Source organism: Emydura macquarii, unplaced genomic scaffold, assembly GCF_026122565.2.
Source record: "Emydura macquarii macquarii isolate MOO-44397 ecotype Brisbane River unplaced genomic scaffold, CSIRO-AGI_Emac_v2 contig_849, whole genome shotgun sequence".
Taxonomy (NCBI): Eukaryota; Metazoa; Chordata; order Testudines; family Chelidae; genus Emydura; species Emydura macquarii.
The window spans coordinates 25,404-49,763 of record NW_027130986.1 but is presented as its reverse complement, the minus strand read 5'-3'; the positions used below and the strand labels follow the sequence as shown (position 1 = coordinate 49,763).

The window sequence follows — 24,360 nt, the reverse complement described above, 5'->3', positions numbered from 1 at the left end:
CAATTTCCGTTTCCCCCTCATCTGGACAAAGACACTCCCTTTGGGACTCTTTTTTATACATTGATACAAACAGGAAACACTGTCATTTTCCCCTTTGCTTTTAATTCTTAATATATTTGAATTATGACCTGTTTCAAATTCAGACTTTTTTTTTCTTTACAGATCTAATGGGGAAGTGGTTTCCCTTCGACCAAAATCTGAAATTGAGCCACTAGTGAAACCAAAATTAGACTCTGAACATTTACCGCTTAGACCAAAGTCAGTAGAGGTAGATTCAATTGCAGTAAAGAGCTCTAAAGAACCAGGTAAGATGAAAAACAAATGAAAATACTGTATTTGAGCGCTTTTCTGAGCCTTTTCTATTTAGATTGGGGTACCCACATGGTATTAGAATAAAATATTTTATTTAACATACATATGTTAATATGTAGTGCAAGAGCAATTACATGTTAGATAAAGAATGCAATTTTTTTAAATAGCTGCTGCTGATAGCTCTCTTTGTCTAACTGAGAAAAATTATGTACAGTATTTATCAGGCAAATATCCAGAGATCTGATAACCACTTACTTTGTTCTGGGTTAGCTAGAAAAAATGAATATTTGTATAATGGCTCCCTTTTTTCAATTAAAAGGATACTTTTGTCATTGCCTGACCTCCCTGATCTTGTAAAAGATTCCCTTTTTCTCAGTCATTTTCTGTGCACCGTGCTGCTGTTTTTGCACCTAGAATAACTTTTAAAGTTCTAATTAATTAACCTATTTAAATATTTTTAATATTCATAACATTCATTCATAGTTTTATGGAATCTGACAACTTTTGTAGCTTTTGTGCTTTAAAATTGTGAAGGAGAGGTTGTATTTTGTGAATTTGAATATTTTGTGCTCATGAATATGAACTAACTCTTGCTAGATGCATCTGACATCACTCTCTACACCTCTCTAGTGAGAACTTTTAGTATTGCCTAGAGCCAACAATGTTCTGGACAGACGTTATGCAAGCTCTCCCCACATAGCTGCTACTAATATATTCCTTCCTTGTCAACAACATGACAGTAATCTCGGTCCTGTGTGTGCTTCCTCTTCAGAGCTTGCCAGTTCTGTTAAACATGATGGTGATTTTTGCTATCTTATGCAAACCTTCATGAAGGGGGGAACTAGTTTTGAGAACACTAAATTCTTCTGTACATCTGACTTGTTTCAATTTTTAACACTGGCCTCTAAATATTAAATTTTCTAGTGCATTAAAGCCACGTTGTCTCAACCCATGTGGACATCTTTGGGGACCCATGGGGACATGACCTTTCCTTACAATGTCGTTTACAGATGTCTAGCAGAAGTAACTACTCCATTTCCAAAATGTGTAACTTCCCACCCAAATTGCACTGATCTGAGTGCAGGATGGACGAAGTTCAATCTTGGACTGCAAGTTTAAGGGTCATTATCTCATGGCTCTACAGGCTAAACATGGGAGCTTTTTTATCATGGAACAGGGCGGTTTCCAGTTTCCTGTTAGGATGTGCAACACTTACTTCTGTGTCTGCTGGATTCTGAGATGTGACTTTAAAATCATGACTTTTGTTTAGAAAAGCTAGTTTCAATATTCTGTTAGTGGATTAGTTATACTTTTCTCCCTCTGAGCGTTGAACAGTTAGACTTAATATATAATAAGGCAGCCTAAGAATATTTCACGTAGTACCAACAAAAATGCTTAATATGCTCCAAATTATTTCTAAAATAGTTCTTTTTCCATGTAAAATGTGGTGCATGTGGAGAATAGATGATGTGGCATGATTTAAAAGTTTTATTTGGATTGGGACAGAGAAGTGGCTTAATCAGCATCTGGTTAAGATTGGGGTTTTGATAAGGGTAAACTGAACAAAGCTTTTTTTCCAGGGAAGAAGGAATTAATGCAGTAGGTTGGGGGACAAAATGGCTGAGGTAATAGCAGCCCCTTTGCTTTAAAAGTGTGCCTGAAACCTGTTACTCAGGTCCCCTGTTTAGTGGTTGGATTAAATCTTGTGCTGTTCTTGCATGGTAAGGTATCAGGAGTGGCCAAGAGCATGTCTTTGTCGTCTTTAGGCGAGGAGAATGTGTTGCTTTTGTTCAGATGTAGACTTTCCCTACAGTTATCCTTGCCTTTGTCACCCTGAGACTAGAATAATTCACTGCACTCAGTGTGGTGCTGTAACGCTGATGCCAATGGCTGTGCATTAGGTTTTAGATCTAGCTTTAAGGTTTTGAGCACAATGACGTAGGACCTTGTAAATCAGCAGAGGCGCTCAAGCTTAGAGCACCCTGGTTTCAAAGAGAGGGAGTTGGTTGCAGGATCCCCCTCCATGAGTGATCTTCTATATACTCCCCACCTTCCTGATACATCAGGGTGGGAGTGTGATGACTTTCAGGGAGCACTGCAGGGCTCATGTATTTTGTGGAGCCTTCAGGAAAAGGTTGGATTGATGGATAATGATTTGGAGAATGTGGCTGTTGAATTTGTGAGTGATTTGTGGGCAGGGTTGATAATGGTGGGAGTTGCCTTTTTATTTCCTGGGTTTTTGTCCTTTAGTGTGGGTGCATGATGTTTCCTTTGAGAGAGCTACAAGTGTAGTTTTGGGTGACTAGCTTTGTTCCCATGTGGGGATTCATTTATTACTATTTGTGCATTTGTGCGCTTGCTGAAAGACTGAGGCGGTGCAGGTTGAAGTGTGTACAATGTGCTGATGACATTGAATCTATCCTTCACTTTCATCCAACCTATAAGTAGCAGGTAATTGTCTTTCTGTATGTCTGATAGTGATTGGGGCACTGATAAGAGTGACTAGGCTGAGGCCAGGGGAGACAGAGGTGATGTTATGTTTGGGAAAGCAATTGGAGGATATGGCAAAGATTGTCAGCCGTTGATTGAAGTTGTGTGTCTGTCTTGTGTCAGCTGTGCATTCATTTTGGGGGTCCTGTTAGATTCCTGTCTGCTGTTCGGCAACCATATAGCAGGATGGCTTTATTCCATTCACATGTGGGAAAGAAGTTGTCACCCTTTCTCTCAGGCCTGGACCATGTTACAGGCCTCCATGCTTCTGTTACTTGAAGATTAGGCAATTGCAGTGCACCTTGTGGGGAGCTGCATGTGGATGCTGAAGCTGGTGCAAAAAGTCGTGAGCACTGGCACCAGTGCTCTGGGATTTATGTTGGTTGCCTGGTGATTTCTGGATGGAGTTTAAGAAGTTGATTCTGACCTATATAACCCAAATGGAACGGATGATGGGATTTGTGAAAGGATTTGTAGGTTTTTATTTGGGACAACTAGTTTTTGGGGAGCTGAAAAAATTCCAGTTGTGTGGACTGCAGAGAAGTTGTTGGTTTGCTGTTGTTAATTTTATCTTGATATTCTTAATTATCTGTCGAGGCTGCCTACAGGCTGGAGTGTAGGCCTTTTGTGCTTACATGTTGAAATCAGAGCACAAGGGTTGTTTTTAATTTACTTGCCTATCTTGAATAAAAACTGTTAAAAACATCATTTAAAAGACTTTTCCTAGGTGTAGTACTAAATCACCAGTGTCTTATATGAAACAAGCATTCAAAAGTGATATTGTATCAGAAGGTAGGCCCCAGTCCTTCAACTTCCTCCCTATGAGCCCAGGGGAACTGCCCGCATGGAGTCAGTTGCGAGATCAGGACTTTGTATTGCAAATGCAAATACAGTGATCCTTAAGGCTTGTCAGTTTTATCTAAGATAAATACATATGGTTATCTTAAAGTCTGGTACGTCCCCTTAAAGATCTTAGATGTAGATGTGTTAACCATATGCTAAACCGCAAAACAATGTGATAAACAAATATATTATGTACCTTGGTTTGGCCAATATCATCTGCTTTCTACCTACTGAGCCTTGTGGAAATACCTTCAATACTGTAAATTCCTGAGCAACTTCAAAAAACTGCCATTAAAAAAAAAAATGTAGTGCCCCAAACTGTTTGCACATTTCAGAGGAGGAGAGAGAATTTTCTTACGGGGAAAAAAAACAAATCCTTCCTGAAACCACAAAAGGCAAGATTCACCTCTGCACTTTTTTAGCCCTGTATGTTTGGACTCATATTAACTAAGACTGTATTAACTAACATATTAACTAAGATTTAGTTGGGGTTGGTCCTGCTTAGAGCAGGGGGTTGGACTAGATCAGCAGTTCCCAATCTTTTTGAGTGTGTGGACCCCTTTTCAACCTCCAAACATTTTGCGGACCACCACATACTACTAGTTGTTTTTTACACTCCGTTTTTATTTGAAATTGTACATTTCCTTAGTGAGGATGTTATTTTTCTTTTCTGCAAACACCCTGTAGTAGCCTCGCGGCCCACCAAGGGTCCGCGAACTACACGTTGGGAACCACTGGACTACATGACCTCTTGGAGGTCTCTTCCAACCCTAATATTCCATGATTTTATGAAGACACTTGATTTTATACAGAGAGGAATAGGAAAATTAATCCTAATAAATATTTTCCAAACTCTCTCAAACTTCCAAAAAATAGATTTTGTGACAGGCAGAGTACATGCTGGCAAAGTATGGCACAAAGGTTTTATCCGTAGTGGTTTGGAATGGCTTGCATAACTCATTCATGGCTTTCCTGCTAGTGTGTAATGCAGTCATCCCAAACTCGTGTCAGTGAAACCTATAAACCACCCTACTGAAGTTTCAATATATACTTCCCTGCTATGGAAGTGCCTATTAATGCTACAAACACTGAGGCTGTGTAATGTCAAACACTTCAGTTGTCTGTGGCAATTTTAAGATTATTTTGTTAATCTTTGAAGAGTCATGAGAAATAGAAAATACAACATAGGACATCTTTTAGGCTGTGAATGCATATTATAAGGTCAGACGACCCAAGCTTTACTTTTAGTTAGTGTGTTATCACAACTTGTTGGGGCAACTTCTCTGAAGTGAATGCACAGTATGAAGTTTTATCAGAATGACTAATCTTCCTTGTACCACTCTAACTGGTTTGCAGCCACTTTAACTACCAGTCTTGTTTCTGACAGTACAGAGTCTCAGAATAATGACCTTAAATGAACAATATTTGTTGGCGCCAACTTGCCTGTTGCTGTTAGATCACCAATAAATACTTCAGCGACCATATTTGCGAAGACTTCTGACAGCCACTTGTTGATGATTTATTTGGAAAGACCATAAAATTTCCCCCCATAGATTAGAGAGAGTTAAACCAAGATTGTAACAGACTGAAAATACAGTGATTCTGTGTATTTGAGACATTGAAGATATAATAGGTAATGCAAATATACTGAACATGTGAAACAATTCTGTTCCTTTTACAAATGTTTCTTTTTCCTGCTTTGTAAAATATTTTTTTTGTTCAGAATCTTTTTTCTAGACATTCCTCTCCTTGACTTTTCTTTCCAGATTTTGTTTCCTATCCTGTTTGCCATGTTTCCCTTCTTACGTGTCAGGAAATTACCCTACCCTTCTCCATTTTGGTAAGATATTATATAAGGAAATCCAAACGCTATATGCCATATCAATACATGCACGTAGCCTTTTCTTTTTAGCAGCTCAGAGTTAATTTTCATTTGCAGTTGTATATACTAAAATTTAGTTTTCATTTCATTTTAAAATGCTTTTCTGTTTGTTTTGGATGCAGATTTTTCTTAGCTAGCAGTAAAGAAGTATTTACCTTTAAATGTATTTTTTAAAATGATGGGATTTGCTAACGTGTGCAAATATTTACACACAGTTATTTAACCGGTCAGGTGAGGTCCCAGATACATTTTTTGTAATGAGATTACATTCAATATTAATCAGATTTCTGATATGGTTGGGGTTGGATAGTTTTAATGCCTCTTTACACACACAAAACATCATCTAACTTTCAAGTCTGCAATGCACACTGATAGTTTTTTGTTTTATATTTTTTAATTCTTGTATGTTAAGTCTTGAAAAAAGTCTTTATAATTTACCCTGTAGGCTTATTGTTCTATAAATCTGTAATATATTGTGTCTAAAAATTGACTGTAATTACCTCCAATAAGATGTAAATCATCTTCTGATTTCATTTACAAATATTTGCAGTGTATCATTTGTTACTCCATACTTAATTATAGCTAATAACTTTAAACTCATTCTTTTTGCATGATTGAAGTCTTAATATTCTGGGGTTTGTAATATTTGTCTTCTAATCTTTTGTGGGGAGGAATTTTAGTCTTAACAGGTTGACAGATAGAGCTAGTGGCTATCTATCTCTTCTTGCTATGTTATGAATGTTGGGTTTCATCTTTTCATATAGCATCACAGTATAGCTAATACTTTGAGTTGCTGAACCCTGGAAACTTCAGGGGAGTAATTCACTTCTTCATTCACTTCTCTCTTTCTTGTTGTGCCCTCTAGTTTTTCAGACAAATGGAAATAATATATGCCAGACCATTGGACACTTTCACTAACATAATTCACCAACTACTGCCAGATACAAGGACCTGTTTTATCTGGTTGTTGACTACTATTTTTCTGAGTGACTGAATCTTTTTCTATTGTATTATATGATCTGTCCCAACCTGTTCATGGCCCTGCTATAATGTACAGCTCCAGACGTAGGTGGTGATAGGTTTTCTTGATAGGCTGCTTTCTATATCACAATTACCTAAGGTTAATTGAGCCTTCTGGTCTTTTTGCCAAAATGTTACAGCCTTCAACCTTTTCTTTGACCCAGCAGACATATGAAAATTAAAACTTTTTTGGCACTGTAGTACTATTTTTGGTAGATGAACTCTGAAAAGCCCATATAATATCTGGAAAACAGGTCCTTGACAAATAAATAAGTAAACAATTTATTTACGATTGAAACTGATACAGAATGGGTGAAATTTTGGCCCCTTTGAAGCCCATCATTGAACTTCCATGGACTTCCAGAGGGGTCAGAATTCACCCATTATAGGTAATATTATACCAAATGTAAATAATACCATTTGCATCAAGTAACCACACTCTATTTCCAATAGTAAGCCAACAAGAAAGAAAAGATATAAGGAAGAAATGAATAGAGTGAGAGTTCCCTTTATTATTTGTATGGTGATAGCGCTATGTCACGCTAAGCACTTTACTCAGGTGTAACAACAGTGTTTACAGTCTTAAAGCACAGCAACAATTCTATGGATCATCCATGTGCTTCCATAATGTGCCGCAGGCAAACAGATGCAGCCTTGGACTCTCCCTAAGTCTGTTTCTCCTAAGGCCGGATGAAATGTTGCTCTCTGGATATAGATAGATCTCTTAAAACTTCAGTGCCTGGCATGTGACTCGACCATGGGAGACAGGCTGGTATCTTTTACAATATATGAAATAATTCAGTTTGTGCACTTTTTTAAGCTTACTGCTATATGGTTCCTCCTTCCTGCAGCTGCCACAAGCAAAAGGAAATTGCCTGAGACAGGAAGAATATGTAAATACCATATTTTAGTCTTTCTTCCTTTTCTCATCCTTATTGTTACTCTAATACATAGTTTCTCAACCTGTGGTACACAGACAGGGGGTACGCAGCAAAAAACCCATTGAAGGGAGGCAAGCAGCAGTTGCCGGCTTCTGGGGGAGACAGGAGGCAGTCACCGGCTTCCCGCCCGATCCCACCTCCTAGCTGGGAGTTAGACGGCTGCTGTCCCAGTCCAGGAAAGCTGGGCGGCAACCACCAGCTTCTTGGGACACCAGGCGGCAGCTGCCGTTTTTTTGGGAAGCCAGGTGGCAGCCACCCGTGTCCTAGCCAGTCCCAGCTCCCAGGTGGGAGCTCCGCAGCAGCCTCCTGCGCCCTCCAAGCTGGGCTCGCAGCTGGGTGGCTGCCACCCGTGCCCCAGCTCTGAGTTGAGAGACAGCCTCCAGTGCCCTGGTTTGAAGATGGGCAGCTGCTGCCTGCCGCCTGCCCACATCCACGGGTCCCAGCATGTGTGGAAGTCTCTTCCACCCCGCTCGGATTGGGTGGCAGTTGCTCACTTCCTGGGCTGGCAGCCAGGCTGCAGCCACCTGTAACTTGCCCAGGTGGCAGTTTCCCTGCCCAGCTCAAAGCCCGGTTCCCAGAAAGCCAGGTAGAGAGCCCAACAGCTTGCCCAGTCCTGGAGCCGGGCTCTACTCCCAGGCTTACTTGTCAATTTCACTGCTTTAGCTGAGCAGTGAAATTGACAACTATGACATCCCCAGATTTTACTAGTATAAAAATTTTAAGAGGGGCCTACACAGTGTGATTTGCCCCAGGCCCACACCTCCCTAGGGATATCCATGGGGAGCACTGCTATCCACTCTGGGCCGCCAGTGCCTGCTCATACCTCATAAGTTCCTGCCTGTGTGAGGAGAACACCACGTGACCCCGCCATCAGGCCATAGTGATTGGCTGGCGTTGACTTTTGCTCCTATATGGAGGATGGGGAGAAGGAAGGGGAGGAGAAACAGCAGGGGGTTTGTGCTCTGCCACAGCCACACAGCATTGCAGTACTCCAAACTCTTCTGCTTTATGAGAAATAGTCGTCCAGCAGTAAAGAGGGAAAAGATTGTATTTCTCAGAGTGGAAAATTGAGTGTTGGGGTACTTGTTAATATTTTCAGAAGTTAGGGGGTACTTGCTACTTAAAAGGTTGAGAAATACTGCTCTAATACCTAACTAATGGAGGCCCAGGTTTACTTTTAAAACAAGTTTGTTCTTTGAGATTCAGTGGACCATTAAGACTATGAAGGTGTCCCCTTGATAGCAACTGCAGTACATTAAACAAATTATACACTGTATTGTACCTGACTACATGGCCTTTTTATCTTGTGGCCATACTTTCCTTCTCAAACTGCCCTCTGCATCAGTCTCCTTACACCCATCACTCTTCCCATTCCTCCCCTCTCAAATTTCTCTTCACCCATCTTCATTCCCTTACATCTATTTTCTCCTTCTGTTACCAGCATAAATTTGCATTTACAAAGGGTGAGAGGTGCCCTGAAAAATCCCTTAGTAGAATTTGTCCAATTTAGCTAAGCAACAACTAAAAGGAGGGATAGGCATTTCGAGATATCTGAATGGTGTAATCACCAAGGAGGAAGCAAAACTTCCTAAGAATGTACAAAGAGGTACATGGAAAAGTAATGGAAAGACACTTAGAGTGGTTTAAATATTAAGGGAAAACTTCTGATAGTGAGATCTCAAGTCTGCAAAATAGTCTTGGTGGCAATTAGTAGAAGCCCCATCACTCGAGCCATTTGAAACTCTCCTGGATCAAACACAAGTACTATGGAAGGACTGACGAGTTGTTAGGGTCATCTGCTCCATCTATGATTCCTATTATACTTAGAGCTTGAAGATTGATAAGGAGACCTGGAAGGGTAATGTAATAAATAGGGAATGAAGTTATTGATTGATAGCTTCTGCCAAATGCATTATGATTTATATGATGTGGAACCAAAAATAGTAAGTGTATTGATTTGCATTCAAGTCCATATCAAGACTTGACTGTAAAAGTCAAATTGTATTATGTACATTATCTTACAAATTAAAGTACTCTTTCGTGACATATAATATTGAGCATCTTTTTAATGATTAAGTACTTTACAAACATTTAAGCCTAACCACACCCTTGTCAGTTTGGTAAGTATTTTACAGGTGGGTAAATTGAGGCACTAAGAGGTTAATTAACCACACAGTGGGTGAACTAGCTTTAACTACTTCATTTCTTTATCACTCTCAAATCATTTACTAATTCTGTTAAATAGTGGTTTTGTCTTAATGGGCATTTGTGTCCCTAGGGTGTAAATAGACACTTATTTCTAGGAGCAAGGAGGAGGAGTCAGAGAATGTGGGGGAAACAATACTTAAATTACGAGGCTCTGTATGTAGAGTTACTAGCATAGGAAGACCTTCACCCAACATGAAAACACGTCTAAACTAGCGGAAAATGAAAATAAATGAAACATTTAGAATATTTGACTGCAAATCTCTTGGATGCTTGACACTTGTTTGTGTACAAGTTATTTATTGTATATGTAAAACCTGCTGGAATTGTAGGTGAGAAAGAATAGGAGCCCTTTTTACAACTAGATGTACATATTTAAGCAGGTTTAATATGAGTGAATGCATGCCACCTATTTTATCATTCCTCTTGAGACCCTTAGTAGTGACTTAAAGCATTCTACATTGGTTCTTCTGTTAGGGCTCCATTAAATTTTGATTCACATGCTTAATTTCAAGAGCATCAAGATAGGAAAATAAACTACCTGTAAAACTCTTAAATGGGTCTAAACTGCCATAGCTCCCAATTATTGTGCTATTTTGAATTTCTTTCAGAAATATATTTTTGAGAAACAGCTACGTATTTTCCCAGCACTTGAGTTTGAAATCTGCTTCGTGCCATCTTCTCACTTGTGCCTCTTGTTCTGATGGGAATATGAATTTGAATTATTTGTAAGCTAATAAAACAGTTAATAATAGAAGCCAGTTCTCTCTAGTTTCTTTAATGTTTTCTAGACTTAAAAAGCATACGACAATTGTTTCTTGCATATCCTGAGAACATAGTGTGCTGAAATCAAGTACAATAATTTGAATGTACTGTTGTTCTGATCAATAATTTCTTCTGTTTGATTTTTTTTTTTTTAAATTTGTTTCCACTTCCTGAGAATCTTCTGAATTTAAAGAGGGTCTTTGCTCTCACCTTCTTCTAGATCTTTTACATTTCGATGAAGTATTAGCTACCTCAGGTAATCTGTCACACCTTACTACAAGCAGACCGAAGATGCTTGGCAGGAGGCTGCCTACTCGTTTCAACGGCAATAATTCTGTGAGTATATTAATTGTGTTGTTCTGAAAATAAACTTAGGACATCTACTTTCCATGAGAGAGAATTGTATTGAACATCTTCACTCTAAGGAAGTCATTTAATTAGTAAATGCCTAAGAGTATTACTGGGAACATGAATCCACATAAGAAAAAGTAAATATGAAAATGAGTTTCAAGCTGTTCCCATTTTGCTTTGATGGTTCCTCATTGTTTTTTTTCCTGGGCATGGACAATGGCTCGGTGCTTGCAGGCAGTCTCATCTGGGAGGGGAGGTAGCCCCAGCCTGCCTGATTGCTTTAGCGCCCTGTTGTGAGGTGGTGATACTGAAATGGCACCACAATTACAATTGTAATTTTGTATATGTACAGTCACAGATTTTCATAACCATAACCTGTATTCGTATCTCATAATGACTATTAAGTTCAGTGCATTACAAGCTTTCATAAAAGTTCTTTACTTGTTTTAGTCTTATTGCAAAATAACATAGTACGTGATCAATTGGTTTAACTGCTTATTTGGATGGGGTCTAAACCTTTAGATTCCCCTTTGGGGTGTCTGATTGTCAGAGTCCTCAGTCTGTTTTAACTCTTTTTAATGTGTTTATATTGCAGTTGTGTCCAAAGAACCCAATTGGCATCTGAGTCTCCTTTTGCTAGGCATTGCAGAAGCATATATAATTCCTGCCCGAAAGCGCTAACAGCTAATTTAGCAAATTTAGCTAATTTAAAGTGTGAAAGAGAGAGAGAAAATAACATTTTAGAAATCAAGTTAAGATCATCAGTGGTGTTTGAGTTACTGTCCTTACTTTACTCGAGACACAGTCCATTATTTTTTGTCAATGTCCAGACTCCAGAGAAACCAATAATAACAATAAGTAGTAAATAAAAACATTTTGGGGTCCGTTCAAAAGTGTCTGCAGGTCTGGATTTGGCCTAGGGTTCGCCCATGTGACTTGCTTTATTCCATCCCACTTAGTAATTATTGTAAGTTCTTGTTTTATCTATTCTGCACACATTCTAATTAGTATGCATGTTTTTATTTACCAGCCAACTCAAGATGAGAGTACAGAAAAAATAGTGAAAGTGCATAAAGAGGAGGAAGAAAGTGCCAAACCAAAGCCATCTGAAGTTAAAAAGGTACGACGCTAAAATGATCAAATACACATAACAGGCCAGTATCAGTGCCATTCATTTTGATTGTATGTGTGCATGCTGATTAATGCAGCCATACGGACTGCAGATAGTTGTGTTCAAACACAAGTGATCTATATGGGCTAAATGCAAAACTATCTTGATACAGAAATGACTAGTGTTACCTCGGGTAACTCAGAACTACGTTCCCAGTTCCGATAGTAGGTCGGATGTCTGCTCTGCCATCTAGATCCTGGGTAAGGAAAAGAAGGTTTGAGCAGAAGAGGGATGCAGAATGGCATAGCTTCCTCAGTTACCACCCTGGAAGCTTGCTTAGCAATTGGCTTCATGGGGCCTCATTAAGTTGCAGTTCTTTAAAGATGAGAGAGCTGGTGTCACCCTGGATTTTCCAGATTGCTGGTAAAAACATCTGTGAATTCTACTCCCAAAGTAAACTAGGATTGCCAACGAGCAGTTACAGAAAGGTGGGGAGCATGTGGAGAGTGGGTAATCCATGTGAAGAGGGAAGCTAATCCCTCCCCTCACTCCAGGGAAACTTGTATGATTCCTAGCAGAGCCCAGCTCTCCCCTGTGACAACGTTAAGAAAAGTGCTTTCTGCAAAGGGGGGGCTCCTAATTTTAAGTGGGCTGCTCCTCTTGAGTAAAACTGCCTCATTTACTAAGCTCTTGTTGCCTTGTTCTCCTACAGCAGCTTCCTCAAGGCAGCAGGAGCATTTAGAAAATGGGACTTTACATGAAGGAGAGGCAGTGAGGACCAAGCATAGTGCCCTTAATAAGGGGTCTCTTTTGCCCAGCGTGTTGCTCTAGACCATCCTGTCTACCAAAAAAAAGGGGCTCTAGTTGGCTTGCTCTTTCTTGTTAGGGACCGGGCTTATTGGCTGGCCAACTGGGGGTGTGTCTAGCACAAGACCAGAGCATGCTGCACCCAGGTATCAAGGACTGAGAGCCCTCTGGTTCCCTGTGGTGCTGTTCCACTCTTTCTGTGTTCTCTTGTGCCTTTGAGGAGTCCTGCTGTGTGGTACTAGGCGCAGTCACCTCCAATGTTTAGGAACCAGGCAATTGTGAGAGGTCGGATCTACAAATATTCTCCCTCCTCGGAACAGATCTTTTCTAAGGAGGGTTTTGGAGCCACTTCAGTTCTCAAGGTGGTAGTTCCAGCATGTGGGAGGCTAGCCAAACAGGCTCTTTAACCTTATATATCTATTGCTGATAGACCATTATCTGGCACAGATATGTACTGCCTTGTAAAATGGAATGGTCTTCCTGTTGCATCCTCTGTAAAAGATTTAAATGCCCAGAATATATAAATGCGCTGTACACACTACAAAAACCAGTGTTACAAGTTGGATAGTTATTTTACCGTTTTTATAGTGTAATACATTGGATTGAAACAATACTTGAAAGTAAAATACAATTTGTGGTGTGTGTGTGTGTGTGTTCCCCATTTATAGTGAATTCGTTGTTACCTTTTTATTGGTTTCTTTCGGTCACCTGTGTTCACTCTACCACCTGTGTCTTCATCACCAAGACCAAATTCCGTTTTATTCAGTTCTGCTCCTGGAGAAATCACAGTTAAAAACCAAACAGATGATGGGAAAAAAAATTCTGTGGAAGATCTCAGGGCTCAGATTAGTGAGTTGCTGAGTATTGTAGAAGCACTGAAAAAAGATCATGGGTAAATGTTGTTTAATTCTGCTTACTCCATCAATTGAATATATTTAGCAACTTCTCTTCTAAACATTATATACTAGAAATTTTTTTTCAAAGGTAAACTTTTCATATTGATCACTCTTGGACTGTATTAAGCATATTGCTTTAGAAGTTCACCCAACAGACTTGTATAATGAATGTATCTTAATTTTTGTGGAGAGAGAAATATTGCTGAAGTTGCATTCTTCTTTTCCTTTTGTTATTTTTCTACTTTTTATTGCTGTTACAGACATTCCATAAATGGTTACTCTTCTTCTTGTAAGCAAAAATAAAAATTCTTGTAAAAAAGAGTAGGGGGAGGTCAGAGATGCTCTTGCAAAATTCAGCACAAGATGTATGTAGATAAGGCCAACCTTCTAAAGGGTCTACTGTGTCCCAGTCTTTTACATAAATTGTAAGAATAATCTCTGCATGGAAATTTAAATATGTATAACATATATGTGACAGTGTTACCAAGAGCCTGTTATGTGAATTAATTCCCCTATAACACCATAAGATATAAGAGAACTTTTTTTTTTCACTTGCAATAATATTTTAATTTTGTTTATAAATTATAGGAAAGAACTGGAAAAAATAAAAAAAGATTTGGAGGAAGAGAAGATGATGAGAAGTAACCTAGAGGTAATTTTAGTTGTGTGGAAAGTGTATAGATGTGTGTACAATACTTTGATGACACCAGAAGACTAATGAAAACCTTAACAGTCCTGTCTGATTAGTATGAATCTGCATGATTGTCTAGTAAAGCAGCCGGTGGTATGGGAAAAATCACATTTTATACGTGAAAGATTCAGAGCTAGAAAAAACCAATTCTCCAAATATAAAGCAGAGGTTAACCACGTGTGTAGGTCTGGGGTAGCATTTAATAATATCCCACAATACATTGTGAAACCTGCTTTGTCCTAGAGCGTCTCAAGTTGACAATTTCAAGAGGCTTCAGTTATCCTGTCATGAAACATCTTTTTAGTGCTGAAAATAAGAACTGAACATAGGGAGAAATCAAGTTTTTATAGATCTGGGTAAAAAAAGAAATTGTTGGGGGAGAGGGGAGAGATTCATGTAAATGTCAAATTTTTCAAAATTTTTTTGTTAATCAAAATTTCAAGTCATAAACCAGCTATAATTTTTAAATATTCCGGAGGCCAATTTTTAAGTATTCTGGAGAATAACTCAGTAATAAGGTTCTAGTGGCATGTGTGTATATACACAGTACAGCGCGCTTTGAAGACTTGTTTTTTCTCTCTTCAAGCTGTGTGGAAAAACATAGTCTCTTTTACAGGGAGAAATTCTGAGTGCATATCACTTGTGACTACTGCATGTATGGAATAGCTAATATGATGGATTCATGTTAGGAGAACATTTATACACATTCTTATTTTAGGGAGCTACAAAAGGGACCCTTTTTTTGAAAATATCCTTCAGCTCAGCACGAGGTGCAATTTCACAAACTTGAAAAGACCATGGACCACATTCTGTTTTGTTACAACAGATTTTTACTCATTTTACCTTAATCAGTGGAGTTCTTTCAGATTTGCTGTGGTGTAATTAAGATGAATATATTCCACACTATCCTTTAGTATGGTAGGGTTGGCATGAAATTTTGTACATGAGTCATTTTAGAAAGGAAGTTTGAGATGATGCACCAACACATACAATCATATTATGTTATGCAGGAGCGAGTCATTAAACAATTGAATTCAGAGAACAAACTTGTTCTGTGAGACATGTTAATCAGAACCAGCTTATTCAGTAAAATTTACCATACAAATAGACATGTGTTTTTAAAATGAATCTTGTAAGCCATGGCTATTTAGCAGTATGTTATTAAGTTGTTAAATGCCTGCATTTTTAATAATTAAAATTACTTTGCTTGAATTGCAAAGGAAAATTGATAGAACGGTTAAGATTTTGATAAAAAGTTATGTAAATTAAAGATACTGATTACTGAGATACTGGATAGTTCATTATTTTGATGATGTCTTTCTTTTCCAGGCTGAAATAGAAAAGCTGAAGAAAGCAGTTATGTCTACATGAGCTGGCCATAGACTGTGTCCTTAACTTGCGAGGAATTCAGCGTCAAAATACAAATAGAACTGACTTTTTTTTTTTTTTTTTTTTTTTTTTTTGTTGAGAATAATGAATGCTCATGTTCCATGGGCTTAGAAGGGGGGGGAAGTAAAGAGGAATATAGTCTTATATTCAGAGAGAGAAGAAAAAAATGCTGTAATTTTGTTTGCCAACATAAAAGAGGCCTTATTTCTTACTGTGCTGGAATTGCAGACCTTTGTTCTCCGGTTTGCTTGAAAATACTACTGAATCTGTATAAAAAGAAGGGGAGTTCTTAATAGATTTTTATTGAATACTTGTAGTGTAATTTTTAAAGAGATCTATGCTATAAATAGGGTGATATATCTTTACAAGTATCTGTAAAATAGTCTATTGGGAGGGATAGAGCAGCCTAATAGAGATTGTAGTCTACTTTTCCCAGACACATACAAGGGAATATATGATATTTGTATATTATTTTTTAATTATAACATTCTTTCCCAGGATTACACTGTTGTGCCTGTCTGCAATGAGAGTATTAGTAATATGCTGTTTTATAATTTGTGTGATGAGACAGGAATTTGTTAATGCTATGTTGAAGATGAATCACCTATGCATAGTAGTATTTAATGATCTAATCAAATACTTTCTTTAACGGAGAACATTTTGTCACTTGCACTATCGGATTCATAAAAGGGATTTATGACTGAACCATAAACCTATACTAAGACAAAATTAATGCTTAAAACCACAAAGGAAAAATAAATACAGAGTTAAGGCTAAATCCATCTTAAATTTAATTTGTTGTTCCTAGATATTGTAGCACATATGACATGCAAAATCAGCCTTAATTCTGGATTTCTTTGCTTTTCTGAATTTAAATCTAGCTCATCAGAGTCTTCAGTGGTTTGTTTCTTTTTTACAGTAGTAGTAGTAGTATTGAGAGAACATTTTGAAAGCTTCCTTCAGATGAATTGCAACTTTCAGAGCCTTCAGTCTGCCATGTGCATATACGTCTACACATCCACATCCACAGTCTTTAAAATTAGGTAGCAGTTACCTGATGGACACTGATAGTTACAAACAAATCACTTTTAGCTCTTTTATATAAATATTAAGACGTTTTTTTAAAGAGTATTACTTATGCCATAAACCATAAGCTCTCAGTATGCATCCTAAATCCAAATTTAATTACATTTTAAAGAAATATATATTTTCACATGAACAGCTTCTGATGCATCGTTTTGCTGATCTCTGACACAATATATTTCATGTATTCCCCATGGAAAAAAGTTGAAAACTTGCAGGTCATATTGTACCTAACCCCTGGGAGCAATGCAAACATCCCAAATAATAAAATACTGAAAAATTATTTCCCACTCTCCTCCCACTCACTTCATATTTTACTAATGCTATTCACAGTTGATACACATCTACAATATTTCCAGCTTTTTAAATAGAAACCCTAATTAAAATGTATTGCTTCAATTAAGCAACAACCTCCTCATCACTTATTGACCTAGCAGAATATAGATGGCAAAAGCGCGTGCCCCCTAGTTTGATAGTTTCACCAATAAATAGTCTTGGCTTGTAAAACACCATTTAGATTTCTATTCATGTGAGTGCCATATGGGTAGTAGTGTAGATTCATGAAGTAAAGCAAGAGTTTAATAAATCACGAGAACACTTTTCCACACCTGATGCACAAGTGGCAAACATCTAAAGAGTGAATTGTGTAATGTTTGTCTGCAGTTGCTGATTACATTTTTCATGAAATCTGAATAGTAAATATATTATACAAGTTTTATGTTATATTTCTGAGACATTGCTAATAAGCTGGTTCAATATTAATTCTTAATTGCCTTGATGCATCAGAAATGAAGACTTGAGCCAGATCTTTATATCCAGGAATAATGGGCAGCAGTGTAGTGCTTCTGTCAGACTCTAAACCTTGCATTTAGAACTCTCTTACCTCTTTACCTAAGTCTGATGATGCAAAGCAAGAATTGAGCCTAATGAAATAGAAGATTCTCTATTTTATAAGATCTTCACTGTGACCAGAGCATAAAACAAGTCTGATGATAGGTTGCTCTACAATGATTTTTTTTGTCTGCACTTAAGCTTGTAGCAGACGAGCAGAACAAGACAATCAGTTAAATCAGAAATTGAAAGGTGTTATAATAAATTAATGGCCTTTTTCGCTGTAGCAATAAATGAGCAAGTGCAATCACTTGATTTACTAAAAATCCTCTATTAAAAGTCGCTGCTATGAGTGTTTTTTAGCCATAAAGAAGTCACCCTAATATGTCTGTCTTGTCTATGATTAGTATTGTGTAATACAATGGAAGTGGGAAGGGTAATGTTTATACAGACATTCCACAAAGTACAAGTTCCTTAAAGCATTATGCTTCACTGACTTGTTTACAGGTGCTGTAAAATCACGCATGCTATCAAAACTCCAGCAAATAAAAAAACAAAAAATCACTCTTGGTATGTTTTGCTTTTTTGTTGTTGTTACTGTTCCAGGGAAGTTTTTGAATTTTGTCTTAAATGTATTACAATGCCAGCTTGGAAAAGAGACATCAAATAAGGAAAATACTTCTGAATCCTTCCCCATATCCCATGCCACACAGCAAAGGTAAAATCTTTTAAAATGTATGCATTTGCTTCAGATTAATAGCCAATGAAAATATACTGTAACCTACACTGCACAGTTGAACTTCTTTCATAGTATGGTCCCATAGTGCATTAAAAAAAGTGTATTATCAGGAAATAAGGGTACAAACTCCCATAAATGTCATGGGAACAAGATGTGCTGCATTCTGAGACTCGTATACAGGTGGAGTAAAATGTGTCTCTTCCAGTGTGAGAGACACTATTACCTCTGGTATCCCATTCTGATACCAGCCAGGGATCTCACCTCTTCTTTAGCAGTTGGAGAGACAAAGCAGGCATTTATACTCTTCCCTTCAGGCTATCTGCAGATGGGTCTTGCCCTGCCCACACCACCACACCTACCCAGGGTTTGCTGAGGCTCTCATGAACCTCTGCAATGTTCACAGAGCCCTGGTCAATTTCGCAAGCCTCATGAGTTTGAAACACTTTGCTTTGTGCTGTGGTTGCTGTGGGAGGTTGTGGTTAGCCAAATTGTGGTGGAAAACTTGCAGTTTCCTCTGAATTGAGCCCATAAATATAAGACCCAGATAAGGTCTTGATCAGTAGATATTCCTATAGCTCCCCTGAAGTTTTCTTCCCCCGCTTTAGATGGGACTCAGCAGATCTGTGGTCTTCCCTGCTTTACTCCAAGGATCACCTCTGCTTTGTAGGGCTACTAAATAGTAGTTCTTCACCTTCGTGTGAGAAGTACCAGTGTGTGCATAAGATATTTTCTGATGGGCTTATTATCTGAGGTGCTGAGCGCTGCAAGGCACCATTACTGGAAAAGCCCCAGTTTGTCAAGGAATATTTAAAGGAGCAGTTGCTGTGTGCTGCAGCTCTGCTGCCTCTGGAAAATGGGAAGAGTTGACCACACCACATCCAGCCAACTAGCTGAATGAGGAAGTCAGTAACCAGGCTAGTAGAAAGGGGCACTGGTGCTGGGGAGAAATGCAGAGCTGACTGGATGCTTTCTAGAGGAGAAAGTTCTTTCCACTTTCTATTTTACAACCTCTTTAACAAAGCATTTCCAGTTAATACCTTCCATTTAAAAAAAATATATGTGCCTGGTTGGAAATGTAATGCCCATCTTTCTGTGAGTGAAGACTGTTGACTGCGCCCTCCACCCTTCCCTCGGCATGGAGACAACTTGTTCTTGATGATGATGTGCTGTACATCTGTGATGAGTTGCAGTTCCAAACACCCAGACCAATAAAATACAGCACTGATCGTACATTACTTTTCTGTACTAGATTGACGTCGGATAATGAGGTCAAAATTCTACAATTTATCACCATCTACTCTACATTCTTACTATTCTAGACACTGCTTTGGGCAGAGGATACTGGGTTTTGCATTATTTACAGGCGTAATTGTGATATGGTCAAGCACTTCCCAGACATTCAAGAAGGGGTAGGACTAAAAGTCTAAAGACTGAGAAGAAGACAGGTCATAATTATGGATTACAAAGAAAATTAGGGAAAATTAAAGCCTAAACATACAAATCTATTATGCTTATCTTTAATTATATTGATTATAGGTAAATAAATTTTTTTAATGTAAAGTTTTAATTAAAAATGTCTGTTTTGAAAATTATCATTTTTGGTGCAAATGGTCACAGCTAAAACTTTCCATGTTTTGTAAAGTGGGATTTTTTTCAAATTGGCTTGTTAAAATGGTTATTGACATTTAACAACCATTTTTATAATGTTCAATAAAAACTGGATTTTTAATTTTTTTAAAAGGTCTTTTAAACCCTTCAAATTGAAATCAACAAGAAATCTCAAATTTTCACAACTATTTTTTCATTTTTGACCAGATCTGGTAGTATTTCCACTTAGGGAACAAGTATAGCAAAAATGTTGCTTCCTGGGTCTATTCATTTCTCAGCGCTGCTGAGACCCTGTTGCTTGTACATCTCTTAAAACTCCATTGTTACTAGCCAATAAAGAAGACTTTCTGGAAGAAATACTTGGTCTTTATGCCTCTGGCAGATGGACTGGGTCTTTGTCTCTGAATCAGCAGAAGGCTGGCGGGGTACTTTTTTACCATCTCTCCCTACTGGTTAAATCTCTGCCAGCAGCTAGAGCAAATTGGGAGTGTAAAGCTAGTGTAAAAATGGAAATATCTTCCCTGCCTCTTTGGAGCATGAGAGTATAAGTTGTTAAGCACTCAGATGCTACCATGATAGTGCAAGAAGGATATAAATAGAACCTCATGAATTTAATTTAATTTTACACATAGCTTCATGGATTTTCCTTCACTGTAAATTTTAAATAGAATCCCCAGACAAGAAGAGTATTCAAATACTGTTAAGCTTGAAAGTGCATTGGGATAATTTATAGTAAAATAACCCAAAATATAGCAGCCTGAACAGCTCTTTAGGGAAATCATTATAGCATATTGTCCAAATCAGTTGATTTTATGGGAGTTAGGAACTGCCAGAATAGCTGATACTTTCAGTGATATATATTGTACCTGATCATATAAAGCCTACATGCTTTCCGTTTTGCCTTGTCTGGATTTTTTTTATCGGGGTTCTTGATTTTAATGCTAATAAAGATCTATTTTCTAAGGAAGGAAATTCTATTTAAATCAATTGACCTCTGAAGCCCTTTTGTTGCTTAGAATGCATATTCTAGGTGGGTGGAAGAAATGCACAGTCAACCTGTGGAACTCATTGCCAGGGGATTTTGTGAAGGTGAAAACTATAATTGCATTCAAAAAAGAATCAGATAATTCATAGAAGATAGTCCATCAATGGGCATTAGCCAACATCGTCAGGGATGCAACCCCATGCTCTAGATGCCTTTAGCCCCTGACTACCAAAAGCTGGAAGTGGATGACAGGATGGATCACTTGATGATTGCCTGTTCTGTTCATTCCCTTTAAAGCACCTGACATTGGCCACTGTCAGAAGCCAGGACACTGGTTAGATAGACCAGTTGTCTGACCCAGCATGGCCGTTCTTATGTGCCCGTTACCATGTTATCTGCACAGCTGATGTGACTAGGATCTGTCGTGGTTTTTTCCTTAAGCCTAAATGACACTGAATTTTGTCACTTTGGATTTGTTTTCCACTCTAGGTTTTTAACTCCTGTAATGGATTTAATTTGTCACCACGTGGCTCAGGCTGCTCAAGACAGTACATGATGAAAGGTCTCACTGTCTCAAGAAATCTGCAACAGCTGTTGCTTCTGCCCTTGCAGCTGACCTTGACTGTGATTATGGCATCTGCTAATAATTGGATGATGTAACTCACTGTTTCCCCTTATTTTAGAGCTCTTCTGAATTATCTTCATATCATACATGCTTGCAACATATCTATGTCCCACATGGTTATGGTTTATCAAGGCCCTGGGGGATTTGGTGATAAATGGCTGCGAATCCCACTGGAAGGCAAAGCGTGGGCAGTAATATCTTGCTTCAGTCTAAGCTACAGGCCAGTCTTGTTCCATATAATAACCCATGTTTCCTGCATCCCTAAAGGGTGAACTTTATTAGTCTGGGACCAATTTGTGCACTAGTGAATCAACAAGAGTTTGTTACCTCAGATCCCATGGCCTTACACGTCTGCTCCACTGCAGTGACACTGCTGCTCATCAAGATTTGTAGGGAGAGCATAGCAGAGCGCTAAATGTGTAGCAAGCAGTTGTGCTAAATCAATCCCAAAGGAACTGTACGCTGAAATGTTTTAATAAGCCACTCCCTCTGCCAGTCACAGTGAATTATTAATCCAGTAATTTCCAGTGTCAACCACATTCATAACAAATGAGTCTTTAGCAGTTCATCATCCGAGGCTAATAAATCATTTCCTGCAAATAGTCTGCCCAACATCGATGGAGACTTCTAAGAAAAAACGGGATTTGCTCACATGCCCTTTTTTTCAGTAGTTGAAACTGGTCAAAATAACAACAAAAAGTTGCCATTTGATTTTAAATATTTTCCTTTAGGGAAAAGACAATGAGTGACCAAGAGGGCGTGGCTGATGGTTATTTGACTGCATGGTCTTTCTCTGGGGCATTCAGTTCCTCCCAGCGGAATTGCAGATCAGTCCAGGGGGACTGAAATGTTAAAACCTTGCCCTTCAAGCTCCTGATCCCGTGCCAAGGCCCATTGGAGACACATTGATTTCACTGGGACTGCAGTCAGAAACAAACATTTGTAGGATTGGGGGCCAAGTGTGCTTGCAAAAAGTCAGGGGAAGAATGACACTGAGAGAGTCGTAGTTGAACTTCACTCTCAGAGTTGTTCAGAATGAAATGATTGCAGGGATGAAAAGTTGATCGCCCTCCTATGTCATAGCACATGGCACACATCAGTTTTGTGAGCAGATTGAGGGGGAGCATTTGAGTTTGCAAAATATATCTTAAATGTTAAAGGGACCACTGCTTTTTCACACTAAAAACCCAGCACCACAGTGGCCGGGTCCTAGCCTCTGTAACCCATATGTAAAAAGGAGATAATGGTACTGTGTGCCTTTGTAAAGCACTTTGATCTCTACTGCTGAAAACACTCCATGAGAGCTAGGGATTATTATTACTATCCCGACTGCGCTGTCCCTGAATTCCATCATCAACACAGCTACTGATGCACCAAGCCTGGGGGAGTGTATGTCACCCTTCTGTCAGATGGAGTTGGTGGCATCAAGGGCCGGATTCAATACCTAGGAGTTCCTCTTAACAATACAAAACAGAACCCCTTTGAGCCTCCACTGGGTAATCTGGGAAAACTAAACACCATCCCTGGGCACATCTAAGAGGCAACACCTCCCCCTCCGGCAAGCACTGGCTCTGTGTAGAACAAAAGGAAATTCATTTAAAGAAAACACTGCAGCAATGACTTGGAAGCACACAAGCAGTAAGTAAAACACCTGCCCCACGGTATCCTGGGCAGGGTCCTTTTTCTTTCACCTTGGGATGTGAAAGTCTAAGGGATGACTATCTCTTTAACATGACACCCCCTTTTCCCTCTGCTGCGCCCCGTTCACAGTTTGTTGTGTGATGGCAGCAGTCTCTTCAGAGTCTGGCGATGTGTTTGGGTAGGTTTGCCTCCTGCCCCAGCAGGGTTGAGTGACGCCTCCGCCCCTGCTTATCAGTGTCTCTCTCTGCCACTGTTTGGTGCTTTCGCTGCTGGCATCACTGCCCCCTCTTGCCGCTGTGCCGTGTTCTGAGGTTCCACCATGGAGTCTCATTCTCAGTGATTTCAACTCTGTGGTCATGTCTCTGGATAGTGGGCAACCTCTCTGCCGCGGCTGCCATCTTCTGCGTTGGCTTCTCACAGCAACAGTCTCCGGCCGTGGTCTAAAGTTCAGCCCCTTCGATCCAATTATCAGGGAGGTCAGCTGGAGTGACCACCGAGAGAGAGGCAACTCTCACACTCAGCCTAGTCAGCTCTGTCTTTAAACGCCGCAGGGAGGAGGGTCAAATGGCTTCTAGGACCCTTTAAATAGGAATCCGCCACAGGGCAGGAACACCTGTCGCCACCCACCACTTGGACTCTGCACTTCAGGGCGACAGCCTGAATCCGGGTGCGCTAAGATTGGAGCAGCCACTGCCCACCCCAGACTCAGGGCAGATGGTTCAGTTACAGTCTGGCCCTACACTTTGTGCCTTTCTGACATCCAGTCCCCTTGTTCTGCTGCGTTCTGTGTCTCATTCCTTATTGTGCTGAGGTTAAGAAGCTGCTGGTCACAGAGTTCAGGCTCCTGTGCTGTTGTCTTGCCCTCATTCAGTCCCTCCCCACTGGTATGATCTGGCTGGTGTCTCTTCTGGCTGGCAGCTTTGCTTTCTGGATCCTCAGGCTGTTGCCGTGTGTAATTCAGGAACTTCTCTGGTGGGGCTCGTGTGTATCTGTGGGTTACCCCATCCTGTAGCTTCCGGGGCTTCGGGCTCTGGTCACGAGCAGAGCTCCTTGAACAACACGATTCCCAGCCTAGCGAGGTCAATAGAACTTTTTTCCGCTGACTTCAGCTCAGCCCCATAGCAAACAAATTATGAATCAAACTT

The 24,360-nt window shown here is 39.3% G+C and overlaps 1 protein-coding gene across 1 annotated transcript in view; it reads left to right on the top strand.

The window, feature by feature from the left end:
* The window catches only part of CD2AP (CD2 associated protein), a 122,054-nt gene extending 103,873 nt beyond the window's left edge, over positions 1-18,181 (top strand). The window contains exons 13-18 of the mRNA XM_067543459.1: positions 163-305; positions 10,679-10,794; positions 11,840-11,929; positions 13,432-13,619; positions 14,212-14,275; positions 15,644-18,181. Of these exons, the coding sequence (XP_067399560.1) occupies positions 163-305; positions 10,679-10,794; positions 11,840-11,929; positions 13,432-13,619; positions 14,212-14,275; positions 15,644-15,685 (643 nt within the window). The 3' untranslated portion in view covers positions 15,686-18,181. The remainder of the gene's footprint in view (positions 1-162; positions 306-10,678; positions 10,795-11,839; positions 11,930-13,431; positions 13,620-14,211; positions 14,276-15,643) is intronic.
* The last annotated feature ends 6,179 nt before the right edge of the window (positions 18,182-24,360 follow it).